Raw genomic sequence first — 15,580 nt, 5'->3', positions numbered from 1 at the left:
CAATTGGCCGAGCGTCGTCCGGGGGGAGAGAGGGTTAGGTCGGCCTGGGTGTCCTCGGCTCACCGCGCACCAGCGACCCCTGTAGTCTGGCCGGGTGCCTGCGGGCTTGCCTGTAAGCTGCCCAGAGCTGCGTTGTCCTCCGACGCTGTTGCTCTGAGGCGGCTGCACGGTGAGTCTGCAGAGTGTAAAGAAGCGGGCGGCTGAAGGCACACGCTTTGGAGGACAGCGTGTGTTCATCTTCGCCCCTCCCGAGTCAGCACAGGGGTGAGCTGAGCCTAAAAATAATTGGGCATTTCAAATTGGGGAGAAAATAATAAAAAAAACTAATTGGCAATGACTAAATTTTAAAAAAATAAAATAAAAAAAAAAGTCAAAGGACCAGGTCCGACATAGGACCGCAAAGGGTTTTATATACTGTATTTTTATGTTTCACTTCGCATGTAGAGGCATTTAGAGCAGGGTTTGCTCTAATTATGTGTGAAAAGGCTGCCACCTGCTGGAGCTAAAGAATAAAATATCCTGTGTTTTTTGTTTTTTTGTGTGCAAAGTACACTTCCAAAAGTACATCATACAAGTTGTTTTGTCATGTTCATACAATTAATACATTTTATTTTAAATTAGTTTATATACCATATGCTTGTACTTTATTTAGTCAAATATTTTTTTATATCAATTTACTTAAATTTTATATTTATTTATTTATTTTTAATTTCCAGGTCCATCAATAAATAAAGCGAAGTTCCTGGCTGCAAACAATTACAGAGGCACAGAAAGAGAGCGGCTCTTGAACATTTAACCATGGCAGTGACAGTCATTTTTTTAAGATGCTACATTTGACTTTTAATTTGAACTGTGGAGCAGGTTCGAGATCCATGAACCGCTGACTGATGCAGAGTTTCTATGATAACTTCACAGTAATACAGCATTAAAAACAGACGCCAGGATACTTGGATTTACAATTGATAAAACTCAGGAAATGCAGAAGCTCATCGTTTCACAGTTAAGAAGCAGAGGCATTACACGAGATCAAGTACCTAACAGATCTGGTGACTGATCATTTTGTATTGATTCTAGAATCTTGTCCAGTTCTTTTTAAGTTTAAATTTAAACTTTTTTTTGGCTACTCACAGCCATTTGGGGTTTTATACAGCCATTGAACAGGGAGGGTTTTATAAGCTGAAGCTGAAAGTGTGGGTGTGTGAGAGATCGGCATCAAATGCACTAATGTCTTCAAAAATGCAAAATCAATGCAATTTCTTTTACTGCTGTATCCTTAATATATATATTTTTTAGGGAAATACCAAAATGTCAACAAGTTATACCTGGAGAGACCAGTGTACAGGTATTTTTTTTTTTTTACTCCTTTTCCAAAACACAGAAAGAGTGTATGTGTATATATACATATAATTTTATTAAGCAGGAAAACATTTTTATATATAATAAAATCAGATACTAATACAGTTTATTAGCTTTGATCAGATACAATAAATTAAGTGTGCAACTTAACTTTAAGCACAGAGAGCTGCCAGATATGTTGGTTCATGATGCTGTGGGCTTCATTAGTGCTTGCTCACCGAAAACTTGCTTGAAGTAAGCAACGTGTTCCTCGCAGTGCTCACCTATAGGAAATAAAGTTAGTTACTTCTGATCTGCTCTGTTCTCCATAGAATCATTTGCACCCTGTATTGGCACTGGTGTAGTCGAGTCGGAACGCGCCGGAACACCGTTCCGGTACTTTTTTCTCTATAGGCAGAACCTTGACTTAACTTAAGAATCTTTGCCGATTTTGTTGTGAAAATGCTTATATGGTGCCTGACCGCTCTAATTTCGGTGCCTGGGCACCAATGAAGTGATCTGTTTTCAGTAGGGAAATCAAATGTAGTCTTTTCATTGAAAAGGCACTAGGGGGAAAAAAAAAAGCGTCAGATTCCCTACATACAAGTTTTGATGGTAGATGCCGAATCGAACTCTGATAACTGGCACGTAAATGTTTGCAGAGTCAAGAGTCACACACATCTCCTGCAAAATTGCCTGATTCAGTCAGTCATCCTTGTGATGCAATAAAGAGAACATTTGGGACTTCTATTACAAACTACAGTATTACTTTAAGAAGGCTAACCATTTTTTGTTGCACAGCAAAAGTGCATCCTACGACTATGGCCATAAACTTGGGTTTAAAGCTGCTTTGTATATTAAAATAAAAAACACAGGTAAGTAATGTTATGAACTATTTATTTATTTATCTACTTGTTTTTTTCTCACAACTTACAGTACCAGAACTGCTGTATTTTTTATTTTTTTTATCTCATGAGATCAAATGTGGTAGGTTCAGGAAAAAAAAATATTCAGAATTTAGTGTAAAATTAAATTGTCCAGAACTGTTGGCAATTCTGATTTGTACTGATACAGTTCTTAAATTGGTGACGAATAAAAAATAACTGAGCTTTTGTGGGATTTGTAATATTATTGAATACAGAGCTCCAGAAAAAGGACATGGGGAGGGTGTGATATACTAATACTATACACGGCATCAGGTTGATTTGAAGTTCAGCGCTGGTGATGACCTCATAAATTGAAAAAAAAACATGCATGATAGCCAAAAAATAACCAAACCACCAAAGACGACATTTACACGCTAATTTAATTTAAGGTTACACCACTGGCCAACATATACTCGGCCAAAACAGTTTTAAAAATCATTGTACATTTTTTTTTTTTAAACTGTTTGGATTGTTTTACATTTAGTATAAAATCAATACTGTTGGTATATTAGATTATGGTGCAACATTAATGTAGTATTTTGTTCATTTAAAGCTGTCCATAACACATTTTGTCAGTTTTATTGCTTTATCTCTTGTTATACATTTCTCGATTTTTATGCAATTTTACAGGGTTTTTTTAAGTTGTGAAGTTATATAGGTGAAACTTGGGCAGTACAAATTGAGTTTTTGAAAATATCGTATGGAAAATTAATATTTGTTGTTGCGTCTTCCATTCTTAAGATTTTTTTAATAAAATAACTATACTATTATAATTCTCTTGTGGTTTTGTTTGATTCTATTCATCAATAGTAATACAGCAGAAAAAATGTAACACTCAGTCCCTCCTACAATTTATTACCTGGAGTAAAATGTGGGCTTCCGCGTAACCTCTGATTTCTTTGCTCAAAAAACCTGAAGATGGTGTAGAAGAGCATTTCCTCTCTCGTCTGCTTTGCTGCGTCCAGGAATTTGCGTGCTGATATGTTGTCATGTCCCCCGACGCCTCTGATAAACCTCAATGCTCCTAGCACCTGGTGTTTGGACAGCAGGACCTCCACTATCTCATCATTGGCCGTAGACAATCTCTGCCAAAGAGCAATTGCAGCAGTCACAAAAAGACAAGACTTCACACAAATTTAACTTTCAGTTTCCCTATTGATTAGCCAGCATTTGTAATAATTATTTCCAGGTTTGTGTTTAGATCTTCCAGATGAGATGATTCTTTGGGTGCACTACTAAGTTGAAGTGATTTGATGTTTTATACAACCACTTACCCAACCTGTGACACTCATGTCTCCCATTGTAATTGAAATGTACTGTTCTTGAGTCTTTCTTCTATTCTGTAAATGCCCACTGAACCCTACGCTACTCGTTTCACTTTTCGGTATCTATATCAGTTTAGTCTTGCTGATCAGAAGTCTCATCTTGTTTGGGTCTGCTGGCTTCTCTTCAGAGCCCCATTTTAGCTCTAGTTTCCATTCCTTTCCTGGCCTGTTATTTGGTTGCTCTTATAAAATGACTTCTTCCTTTTTGACTGGTCTGTTGTACTGTGGATGTGTGTTTCTGCATGTATAGAAACAGATGCCTCATCAACAACAGCTACGTGACCTACCTTCAGCATGTCAAGAGACAACTGGTGAGCTGGCGGGTAAGTGCTTTCAAGTGACAGCAAGAGGCAGGCCTAGAAAACATACATTTAGTCAACTGAGCTCTGGTGTTTGTTGTGGGCAAAGTTTTTGTGCCTTAACCAGTGCTAGCTATTTACAGTACAGTGTGGTAATTAAAGGTGTAACAATACACTAGTGTCACGATGCAATACATATCACGATATGCGGGTCACACTGTGGTATGTATCACAATATATCACGATACAAGTAAATGGTCATGAAGGGCTACTTGTATGATGCAGAAGATCAAATTATCATTTAATGAAAGACAAGAGAAGAGTATATATTCATCAGACCTGGGATAAATATAGTTATAAATATGGTTTGTGAAAAGTAACTAATTTGAAAATAGTTAAATACATATCGCAGAAAGTAACTATTATTTGAAAATAATTAAATACAAATTGAAAATAATTAAATACAGATTGCAGAAAGTAACTTATTTTAAAATAATTTAATATGAGTAAAGTAGATGAAGTACACTGAAATACTTTATTCTTCATAAATGTGTAACTAACATACAGCAGCCTAATTATTATCCTGCATTCCATGCAGGTTAAACCGTGTCTTTGTTAACCACTCAATTATCTTTTGGAAACTGCTCTATTTCAATTAGATTTAATTTGATCAATTAATTGAAATATTTGAATATTTTATTTCAGTGGGTAAATATTTGAAAAGAATGAAATATCTTTAACCACTGGTTTAATGGCCTGTTTTTAAGTTATTGAATTGAACATGTTTAGCATTTTCCTCGTTAGAAATCCTCCTCAACCATCATGTGGTAATTGCAAGACTTGGTACATAATTATACATTTAGGGTAATAATTAGGTTTTAGTTTTTTGATTATTCATTAACTATTTGGAAATAGCTGAAGATGTTTTTATTTTTTTTCAAATAACTTACACATATTTAAATATGTTCAAATAGTATTTGTTTTCTGCAATTTCTTTCACATGTTTTCAAATAATATTTTACTTTTGCAATTAATATTTGAATATTTAAACAAAATTGATTTATTCAAGCATATATATTTAAATATTTCAACTATTTGAAATAGTTGGTGTTTACAAATAAAATACCAAATACAACTATATTTGTCGCAGGTCTGGTATTCATACCGACTATAACACACTTTATTCAGTAACCACTTGGTGAACTACAATGAGCTATGTTACGATACAACATATAAAGAAAGTATCACGATTCATCAATACAAAATTAATCGTTACACCCTTTATTTAAATATCAAATGTTGACTTTTAAAGGTGGGTTCTTGAAGAGAGGATTACTCTTACCAGTGGTTTGGAGTCACTGAGAACATGGTACTGCAGAAACTGGTGAAGCATGTAGAAGAGGTTATGGTGGACGAGAGTCTTGATGACAAGTTCATACAGGTAATGCTGGAAAACAGAACACAGGTCATTCTGGATAGAGGCAACATTGACAACTGAAAATAAAAGATTAAAATTGACTATTTAACCCATTGCTGTTACCCATTGCTGACTCTCATTTAAGAAGTGTATAATACCTGCACTGTAATCTGGAACTGGTTGAGAGACCGGATGTACTCCATCAACACTGCAGTTATGAACTTGTGAGACACATCCTGTTAAAGAACAAAACCATTTTTTATTACATCAAGGCCAGAAGAAGATACCACCGATTTTTGTTTGGCTAATGTGACTTCAGAAAACCAGACAAAAGTAAAGCACTGAAGCTGCTGTTTTGTCAATGATAAAAGTTACCTGATACTTTTATAGTAAAGCTTGGAAGAATAATAATATCATGTTCTAGAAACAGTGCTTTACAGTTATAGCATTATACTCATACTCAGAATTAAACTATTTATTGTTTTGTGATGTATTTAACATACCATTTTTTAGACATGTTCGCTTACCTTCTTCTCCGTGAACACGGACAGGACGTGTGTGTACATGTCAGACTGGTCAATCACAGCCTGCGTGCGTACTGGTCTCTTCTGTGCTGGGTTACCTCGACTTTGACCAGTCTCCACCGCCTACAAAAAGAGGCTCAATTTACTGATCTGCAGGAAAACTAAAATCCATTCTCTAGTACTGATCAGTTACAGCCTGAATCGTATGTGCCGTGTTTTTCACCACAGTGCAAATGAATGAATTCTGTATGCAGTAGGCATGCTCACCATGGTGTAGCTTTGTTCCGCCTCCAGGTACTCTTTATACACCTGATTCAATTTGTCAAACACGGTGGCAATGACAGACAAGTTACTTTTGTCAGGTCCATTGAGCACTAAAAAGAAAACAAACAAAAAATACACTAAAAAGCTGAAACATCCCAGCAGAACGAGTCATGTACTGATAAGTCAACATTACAAAAAACAACCCTGACAACCTGTGATATTCGGGGTCAGCCATTAAGGCTTAAAATTGTGCTGAACTTGTATGACTGTACCCAAGTTTCTGACAAGACAAAATACATTCGATTTTAACAATTAAAAGCAAGTAAATGGTGAATTCTAAATTTACTAGGCTACACCAAAAATAAGCACATGAAGAAGCCACCTGGTACAACTCATCTACTGTACTATGATGATGTGACCTCAGGGGAAGTTCACAGACCCAGATTAGCCCATATCTTGGACTAATGTTACTTTACGTAAGGTACTACAAGATTAGTGATGACCATGTTTATGTGAAACTAGCCAGAAGTGCCTCTGGACACCCAAGTGCATTCCAGCAAGCTCCCTCTCTAGCTGTATGGTATTCATTGTTGCTGTTTAAGATGCATAACTGTTTGTGTGGTACGTACTCTGGAAACAGACTGACACAATCACCATCTTGCAGTCCCGTCTCTGCAGGAGAAAGTCCATTAGCTTTCCTTTATCTTTCATAAGGTTAACAACAGGCTGCAGCTTCACCTGGAGATACCACAGGTACCCTAGAGACAGAGAGAGGGGGGAGCCTTTAAGAGATGCACAGCAATGACAACGCTGTATTATTCTTAAAACAAACACGTTGTACAAATACCTACTACACCAGGAAGTCTAAAAAAGTGTCACTGCTGTTTTTTTATAAATGTAATTTTAACATGTCCCTCCAGAGTGGTGCAGGAATGACTGAATTTCAATTATTCTCGAGTATTATTTAGGCAATATTTTCTTTAAAACTGTATCACTAGGGTCTGCTGTGTTGGTTTATATATTTACAAGCTACCTGCTGTTTAATGTGGTGTTATTTTTTCAAGCCCTCTTCTCAGCTCTGCTGTGATAGAAGAGTTAATGTACCTAGAAACTGTATTGTGTGCTTCGTCAACTAAAAAAAAAAAAGTTAACTTTACTGGTTATTCTCATAATATATTTTAGTTAATCTCAATATAATACATTAACTGACTTCACATGGACAAAGCATCAAAAAAGGCATGCATGTTCCTGCGTGTACCTTCACTGGCACTGATTATGATGTCTGGCTGGAAGACACTCCAGGTAGAAGAATCTAAACATTAAAGAAAATCACAAGTCTGCAGAAATAGAGCTGAAGTTAAAAACTAAAGTGTTACATAACAAATGGTTTTTTGCTGTGCTACTGTTGACAGATTTTAACAGCAATATTGTGGTTCTCTGAGAACAATGGGTAACTGTTTCTGATTTATGTGCCATACACCCATGAGAAATGATATCTCCTGGGGCAGTAGGATAATGACGGCTCAACTTGGAACCTGATTGGATGAGATGAACTATGAGATTTATACATTACAGTAGTGTTTTGAAGCAATTTTGTATATTACAAAAAGGATACAAAGTTCACACGGTACAGGAGTTGCTGTAGTTACCGCTGCAGGACCTGCAGAAAATAAATAAGATCATAAGGGAAAAATATCTTCTTTTCATTGGCACGCTGTCTGAAATTTAGCCAGGCCAGTTGCCTACCTGTCAATGGGATCTTGTACGGGTGGATGGATCGAGCAGGCACCACCGGCTGATGAACGCTGAGCGTACTGTCTGTGTCTCGCAACTTAATGTCAAATATCATGGAGGTCTGTAAAAAAAACACACACTACTACGATGAGGAGTCTTTTTATATTTGAAGTATTTCTCGCTATTAGAATAGTTGCATAAACTGTATCCCTCATGCACGTCAATTCACTATATAGGTCTCAGATGTGCAGTTTTGAAAGCAATACATGTTTTAGCAAAGATGTATTTGCTTTTTAAACAAACTTCTTGTATCATTTCATCGGGAGAGTGGAATTGTCCCCACCCCTACAGGGCCTTCTTTCCTGTCACCAGCTGTTTCCGCAGATGACTTACATGCTTTGCAGCCAGTTACAGACACTTTGAGACTGAATATACTGCTGAGGTGAAAGGAGCAGAGTTTTCTTCAACCTAGTGTAGTACCAGACATCATGCTGTAACATGCACACTTGGAATATATATATTGAATAAAATTTGGTAATTTATGAAATTATTTTGTTAACTACAACCATTTGAACCATCAGAAATTTAAACAAAACCAACTTTTCAAAAGTATGATTTGTCTGTCATCAACTAACCTGGGAGCTCTGGTGATGAACCACCACCAAGTTATCCACCACATTCAGAGCGAACTTGCCAGTGGTGTTCAGCTTTAACACGTGCATTTTCTTACAGGTGCCTTCCCTGTATTACACGATGGTGACAAACATTTCATTATCATCCAGTCTGCACATTTGTAAGGAGTAAATTAACAAAGGTTCTGAAACACAACTCGTTTTACCTGGGTAGATGATAAAGGACAACCTCTGCCCCTGGATTGTTTACCGTTCTTGAATGGTGTTTTAAGTACATAACATAAAGTTGTCCATATCTAACAAAAAAAAAACAACACAAGTGATGATGTAGAGGTCCACACTAATGCCGTACTGGTAAGTGTTGTATCTTTAGTGTAGCATTTTCATGTTAACCCTTTCTAAATTTGGTCCTACTTTAATCATACGGTATATACTTTGTTGTAAGTGATTAACACATAGTAACAATAACACCACAGATAAAAAGGCAACAAGTATCTCATACTTACATGGTGGCCATGGCAATGTCTCTTTCTGACAGGCTCAGTTTTGCTGGCTTAGAGACAGCTGGTAATTCTATTTCAAACTTTGATATTTTGGACATCGTTCCACTCTGCAAAGTAAAAAAATATGTAATTATAAATCAGATTGGATTGCAACAATGCCATTTTGATGGTTGTGTCCCTTAGCTTATTGGCTCAAACAGACTGACATCATTAACTCAGAATGAGCTGAAATACGGTTCCAAAATATCTGGATCCAGATGCTGTAGTACTAGATGTTGATGCTGAATCAAATAAATGGGTTTCAAATGATCCACATGGGTTCAAACATGCAGAAACACAACTGGATATTACGTTATAAGGGTACTAAACAAATACAGTTTTTCAATTCTTTATTAGCGGGGGTTAGGTTAGGTTTAACATAGCATTTAGTAGTTCAGTGCAACCCTCCCACAACACAGAACTTTGAAAAGGTAGAATTAATTCTTATTATAGTTTTAAGACTGTGAAGATCTGTTTAAGAGGGGTATATGAAAGCTGAGGTCTGTTTATGTGCTGCCAGTGTCAATATAACCCATACACAGATGCGTGCACTCTATAGAATTAACTGCTTTGTAGTTTGCCATATACCTAACGAAAAACTGACAAATTAAAAAATGCATGACGGTCGACGAAATAACAAACAGCCACGCCTGTGTGAAGCTTTCACTTCCGCGAGAAACGTTTTTGTTTATTCTGTATATTTTTGTTTCTTGAGACACACCATGAGCCAGATTGCAGCAGGAATGAAGAAACATTTGCTCTAATGAACATTTGGGCCGACGGTTCAATCCAGAGAAGCTTGGATGGAAGCGTCTGTAACAAGCTGCTTCCGGGGCATTGATACGCGCATTGTGTACTTGCATCTATCACCCAGGTCAACCCTGCTTTATTAAAAGCACTGTGAAATCCTATAGCTGACCCGCATGACACCGGGTCCTGTCACGGGTAGGTTCCGACCCGGGTAGAGCATGTCAGTGTGAAAGGGGCTTTACACTAAATACTGTACTACTATTATGGCTTCAAACTTCAAAGTTTCTTTGATTATATGATAAATAAAAGATCAAAATTATATTCATATAGTTTTGTCTCAATCCGTAAATTCTAGGTGATGCAAACCTTTTGGCCATAGCTGTATGTACTGCCTTAGAGGACATGTCATGAAAAACCATTACATACATGTTTTGCCTTCGGGCAGGTTTCATGGCATTAATGCATTCATGGTTTTTCATGACGTAGTATCTTGCTTATGTCACACATGTTTACATTAGTTTAACAGAATTCTGAGACGAGCACATATCTTGCACACTTTAAAAAGCAGGTGACATCAACTTTGCTGATATTGAGAATAAAGTACAGTAAAAACAAAATATCGTATTTGGTAATTGGGTTTCTCTGTGAAGTCTTATGGAATATAGCAGGCGAAACATTCAGTCTGATTGGCTGGAAGATCATCAACATTCTAGAACTGTGGTTATACAACTTGAAAGCATTAAACATTTTTCTTAAAGCGACTTGGTTTGAGGACCCACCACCTGGCTGACTGAACAAGGCAGTACATTTCCAAAATAGATTGGACCACGGGGTAGCTAGAAGGGCTAAGACTGATGAGGATGAATGAATGAATGAATCCCAAAAAGGTTTCAGGAACTTGATTGATTATTTGTTTTCTGATTGGTTAGAATTGGATGACTTAATTTGTGTAGGAAGCCGTCCTTCCTCTCGAACACAAAAGTTATTTAGAGTGCAACATGAACAATTATACATACATCGTTGAAGTCAATCTTGGATTCCATTGAGGACATACACCTCCCTGTACTTACCCTGAAGAAGAAAGGCTGGAGCACGTTCCCCAGTACTGTGGTGGACAGTAGAATGACCGAGGTTACAGGACAGTACATATACCAGTTAACATTGATGCTTTGACTCTTCTGCAGCTTCAGACTGCGCTTGTCAGGCAATACCTGAAATATGTATATAAAAAAAATATTGCATGCCAATCCGCCCATTAAAACAATTATTTACACTTTGATTTACAAACACAAAAATTGTAATGCACAAGATACCGACTGAAATTCTTTGAGACTAAGTTGCTTTTCTATTACATGATTTCTTGGCTCTCCGAAAACAGAAAAAACACAGGTTACCTGATAGAACTCAATTCCCTGGTCAGTAATGAAGACAATTTCATTCCAATTGGTCCAACAAAAACCCAGGATACTGGCATTCTTGGTCTATAGTTCATAGTAAAGAAAAATTTACACAAGGGAATGACAGCCTGTCTGTATAATTTATCTGCATGTAGATTCATACCACTTGACATTACCTTGCATTCTTGGGAATATTCCAGATGAAGTAAATCAGGAATAAAGTTGATGAACTCCTAAAATATAAAAAAATTACTACCAGTGTGCTGAACATTCATTACAATATTTAAAGCTGATAAAGACTCTCTTTCCCTAAAATTGAACTGGTTATCCTATTTATCTAAGCAAACTAATAATGCATTTAATACAATCTTCTTTGTACAACTGAATTCTGTAGTCTAATTGTCACAGCCCTTATAAAAGTCGACTATTGTAAAAGCATAGCCTAGTGTAATGGAGTGTACTGAAAACAAAATAAAGCATAGGTAAGCATTGCAAAGACCAGGTAGGTATGGTAAGGCATATTCATAAACATGGTAAACTATGGTAAATGCATAATTTAACCATGGGAAAAGCATGGGCTTAAAACTACAAAAATACCACGGTAAACTTTTAAAACAGACTCGACAAGACAGCAAATCTGACTTTGACAGAGGGCTAAGAGTAGACCCTTTGTTGGCATGGCAGGCTTTTGTATGCAAGACGAACAAACGACTGATGTTTGACAACACACTCAACTGTGACGACGCACACAATACAGTAACCAAGAAACAAAAGAAAAACAGACATTTAATTTAGGGGCCTGTAAGCAGTTACAATTTGTTTAAATAAAAATCTAGCACGATAGAGTCCAATACCAAATGTTTGTTGTGAACTAGAAGACAACTATCCATATCAGACAAACTTTGCACATTGCTGTAAAAATGCATCACTAGTCACTTACAAGTCTTTGTTCACCTGGTTGAAATGCCACACTAAGAACCAAGCAGGTTTTATATACATACATACATACATACATACATACATACATACATTAATTAATTAATTAATTAATTAATTAATTAATTAATTAATTAATTAACCCTTACCACAGATTTGGAGGTTCTCTGGACTGCTAAAATCTTGTTTCCGAAAGAAAACTTGATGCACTTCACCTCTCCTTTATCATCCATTCTGAAAATGAGAGCCAAAGACATGAATCTCTTGTTTACATCTGCTTGAAATTCACACTTTTTTTCTAAAGAACATGCAATCCTTACATTTAACGCAGAACCACCGTAAAAGTATAGTCAAACACTTAACATTATTCTGAAAGTATTACGCTATGCCTAACCACAATTTATGTTAAACATTTTATTAAGCTTGGAGGATCTTGCTTTCAAACCACAGACAGCTGCAGGTTCATTTACATTTTGGGGTCATGCTTTATTTTAAGGGCTGTTTTTTTTTAGTTTTTTAACTGTTAACAAACATTGTTAATTTTTAGCTAAGGGTTAGGGTTAGGGTTAATAAAAACCTGATTTAATTTGCTAATCATATGTTCGACTGGGTATTGATCATCCATAAGGCTCTGGTGTTTGCAGTTTTAGCTTGCCTATTATATATTATTAATTAACTGTTACCAGAAAATGAATAATGTACTTTAACATGTTTATTAGCTGTTTGTTAACAGTTAATAAACAAAAAAAACAGCCCTTAAAATAAAGTGTGACCCATTTTAGTTACAGTTGCGCATGTCACTGCGTTTTTATATAAGAAAACAAAAACAAAAGCCCTTTTGTTACCAACATGTTCAGAGGATTACAGATAAAGGCAGGCTTTGTTTTAATGTTTTTTTTAGTGGTTTATTTTTTTATTTTGCAATGACTGGGTATAGTATAGATATTTAATTTCAGTCTGTAGTACATAGTGAAAAATCAGTCTAGAATTGATGCCGATTTAATCAATCACATACAGCTATTTCAAAAGTTTTGCATCACCTAGAATTTTAGGACTGAGACATAATAATAATAAAAAAAGCCATATTCACATAACTTATTTTACTTATATTTTGTTTAACATCATGTAATCAAAGAAGCTACAAAATGATTGAGTGCAAAAGTGGAAGCTGGAAGCCATAATAGTAGTACAGTATTTAATGTAAAGCCCCTTTCACACTGGCATGCTCTACCTGGGTCAGGACCCGGTGTCATGCGGGTCAGCTATACGATTGCACACTGCTTTTGATAAAGCAGGGTTGACCTGGGTGACAGACGCAAGTGCACAATATGCATATCAATGCCTTGGAAGCAGCTTGTTACAGACACTTCCATCCAAGCTTCTCTGGATTGAACCGTCGGCCCAAATGTTGATTAGAGCAAATGTTTCTTCATTCCTGCTGCAATCTGGCTCATGGTGTGTCTCAAGAAACAAAAATATACAGAATAAACAAAAACGTTCCTCGTGGAAGTGAAAGCTTCACGCAGGCGTGGCTGTTTGTTATTTCGTCGGCCGTCATGCATTTTGTCTCAACCTGGGTCAAAGCGTGTTGACCCACATCCTGAGGTGGGTTGCTGGGACCTGGGTTAGCCCGGGTACGACCCAGGTACGTGGTTCTATACTACGCGGGATTGTGACCTGGGTAGAAGTGCCAGTGTAAAAGGGGCTTTAGATTTCAAAATGTCAAATTTTTCCAATTTGTGAATTTTTCATTAAGTATACAGAAAGCTATATGTAATTCAATAAGTTAACGTAACATTATTCAGCAGGTTTCATTTGACTTTATTAAGAAAAATGTGTTAATTCTATAGGGTACTGCAAAACCTTTGGCCATAGCGGTAGGTAACTGCTGTAGAACTTCTGATATAGTAGTTCACAAAGCAGATAAGTGGTTCTCAACTGCAGTTTCATGTGTGGCAGATGATCTGATCAAATGTGGTCATCTTTGGACGTGGGTTCCCATATGTTCTGCCCTACTGTATGTAAAGGTGTAAGAGTGAGCAATTGTTGGAATGAAAGCTCACAGATTGTCTGTTTTCCAAAGATTGTTTATGACCACCAGAAGCTGAAGCCGAGGGCCACTAGATGGTCATTTTAATTGCTTTGATACCTGAAAGCGACAGTACTTTTGTCATCTGGTCCTTTCACAACTACACCTGTAGCGCCACCCGATCGAACTGCAAACACCTAGAAACAAACAAAAAATGAGCATTTAGAAACTCACTGGAATTATTAACAAGCTGAATAATTCTACTGGATTGTCGTTGGAAATGGAAGCAGTATTACAGATTTTTGTCAGATACATCCAGGCACAGTTGAAAAAAAATCAATGTATGAAATATATAGCTCAACAGAAGTCCAGCACTAATGTTAGGGTTACCAGACGTCCCAGGAAAACTGGGATTGTCCCAATTTTCAGCCTTCATTTTTTGTCCTGGTTGGAAACAGTAAAACAGTTAAAAAGTCCCAGTTTTTCTACTGTATTCACACTTTTTTTTCACATAGCAGTGTGCTCAACAAGTTATCAGCAGAGTAATTTATCAGATTGTGTTAGCGCCATTCAGAAATAAAATTAAAAAAAATCTTTGTATTATTTGTGTTTATTAATTCATATTGTTTAACCTCCTGAATAATGTCTATTTTTTATTTTATTTTGTTTTGGTTGTGCCTCCAGCTTCCAGCCAATGTGATTAACATAGCCATTTTAAAACGGATTATTTATAAATGTATACTATATATATATATATTTGTTTTTTTATTTAGCAGACGCCTTTATCCAAGGCGACTTACAGAGACTAGGGTGTGTGAACTATGCATCAGCTGCAGAGTCACTTACAACTACGTCTCACCCGAAAGACGGAGCACAAGGAGGTTAAGTGACTTGCTCAGGGTCACACAATGAGTCAGTGGCTGAGGTGGGATTTGAAACGGGGATCTCCTGGTTATAAGACAGTTTCTTTAACCACTGGACCACACAGCTTATATATAGTCATGCACGTACTATTAGTATTATATAACGAGTTACTGTAAAGTTTCTGCTTCGTCAAAGCTTTAAAACGTTATAATGTAACATAACAAACCTATACATAAGAACGCAAGATTATTGCAGTTAATGTTACCTGTATATACTATATCAATTTTGAGCAAGGCAATAACTGTGTGCAAAGAAGACAGAACAGAAAAATGCAAAATTAACTTCGAATCTGTCATCCCATCACGACACCTACTAGTACTCGTCTCGCTGTCTGTTGTTACCTGTTTATTTGCTTCATCGAAAAATACATTGTTGACACTGGAGGCGTTTTCAAACTGGACCGGATTACCGCAAAGCTCTAAGTAGTGTTCTTCGCTCATTATTAAAGTAAATGTGCAATTTAAAAGATTTAATTCTACTGCCAGAGGTTTGTAATGGTCTCTCCGTCTCGCTCAAATTCTAGTTCCTGTTTACACCCCCCATGTG

The 15,580-nt window shown here is 36.6% G+C and overlaps 2 protein-coding genes across 2 annotated transcripts in view; one reads left to right on the top strand and one right to left on the bottom strand.

The window, feature by feature from the left end:
* Positions 1-3,034, top strand: part of LOC117394405 (NPC intracellular cholesterol transporter 1-like) — a 25,960-nt gene extending 22,926 nt beyond the window's left edge. The window contains exon 25 of the mRNA XM_059015869.1: positions 717-3,034. Within this exon, the coding sequence (XP_058871852.1) occupies positions 717-796 (80 nt within the window). The 3' untranslated portion in view covers positions 797-3,034. The remainder of the gene's footprint in view (positions 1-716) is intronic.
* On the bottom strand, positions 1,391-15,580 carry LOC117394406 (regulator of MON1-CCZ1 complex-like). The gene is made up of 20 exons (XM_033992644.3): positions 15,376-15,580; positions 14,231-14,307; positions 12,231-12,315; positions 11,322-11,378; positions 11,143-11,229; positions 10,819-10,959; positions 8,963-9,066; positions 8,663-8,752; positions 8,460-8,565; positions 7,837-7,945; positions 7,706-7,750; positions 7,349-7,402; positions 6,720-6,848; positions 6,094-6,200; positions 5,830-5,949; positions 5,461-5,538; positions 5,228-5,332; positions 3,874-3,942; positions 3,121-3,346; positions 1,391-1,619 (listed from the first exon to the last, which is right to left on the bottom strand). The coding sequence occupies exons 1-20, from the start codon at positions 15,472-15,474 to the stop codon at positions 1,540-1,542; spliced, it is 1,968 nt and encodes a 655-aa protein (XP_033848535.3). The 5' UTR covers positions 15,475-15,580; the 3' UTR covers positions 1,391-1,539.

Source organism: Acipenser ruthenus, chromosome 3 (genome assembly GCF_902713425.1).
Source record: "Acipenser ruthenus chromosome 3, fAciRut3.2 maternal haplotype, whole genome shotgun sequence".
In the NCBI taxonomy this organism is placed as follows: domain Eukaryota; kingdom Metazoa; phylum Chordata; class Actinopteri; order Acipenseriformes; family Acipenseridae; genus Acipenser; species Acipenser ruthenus.
This window is presented reverse-complemented; position numbering and strand designations above follow the sequence as displayed.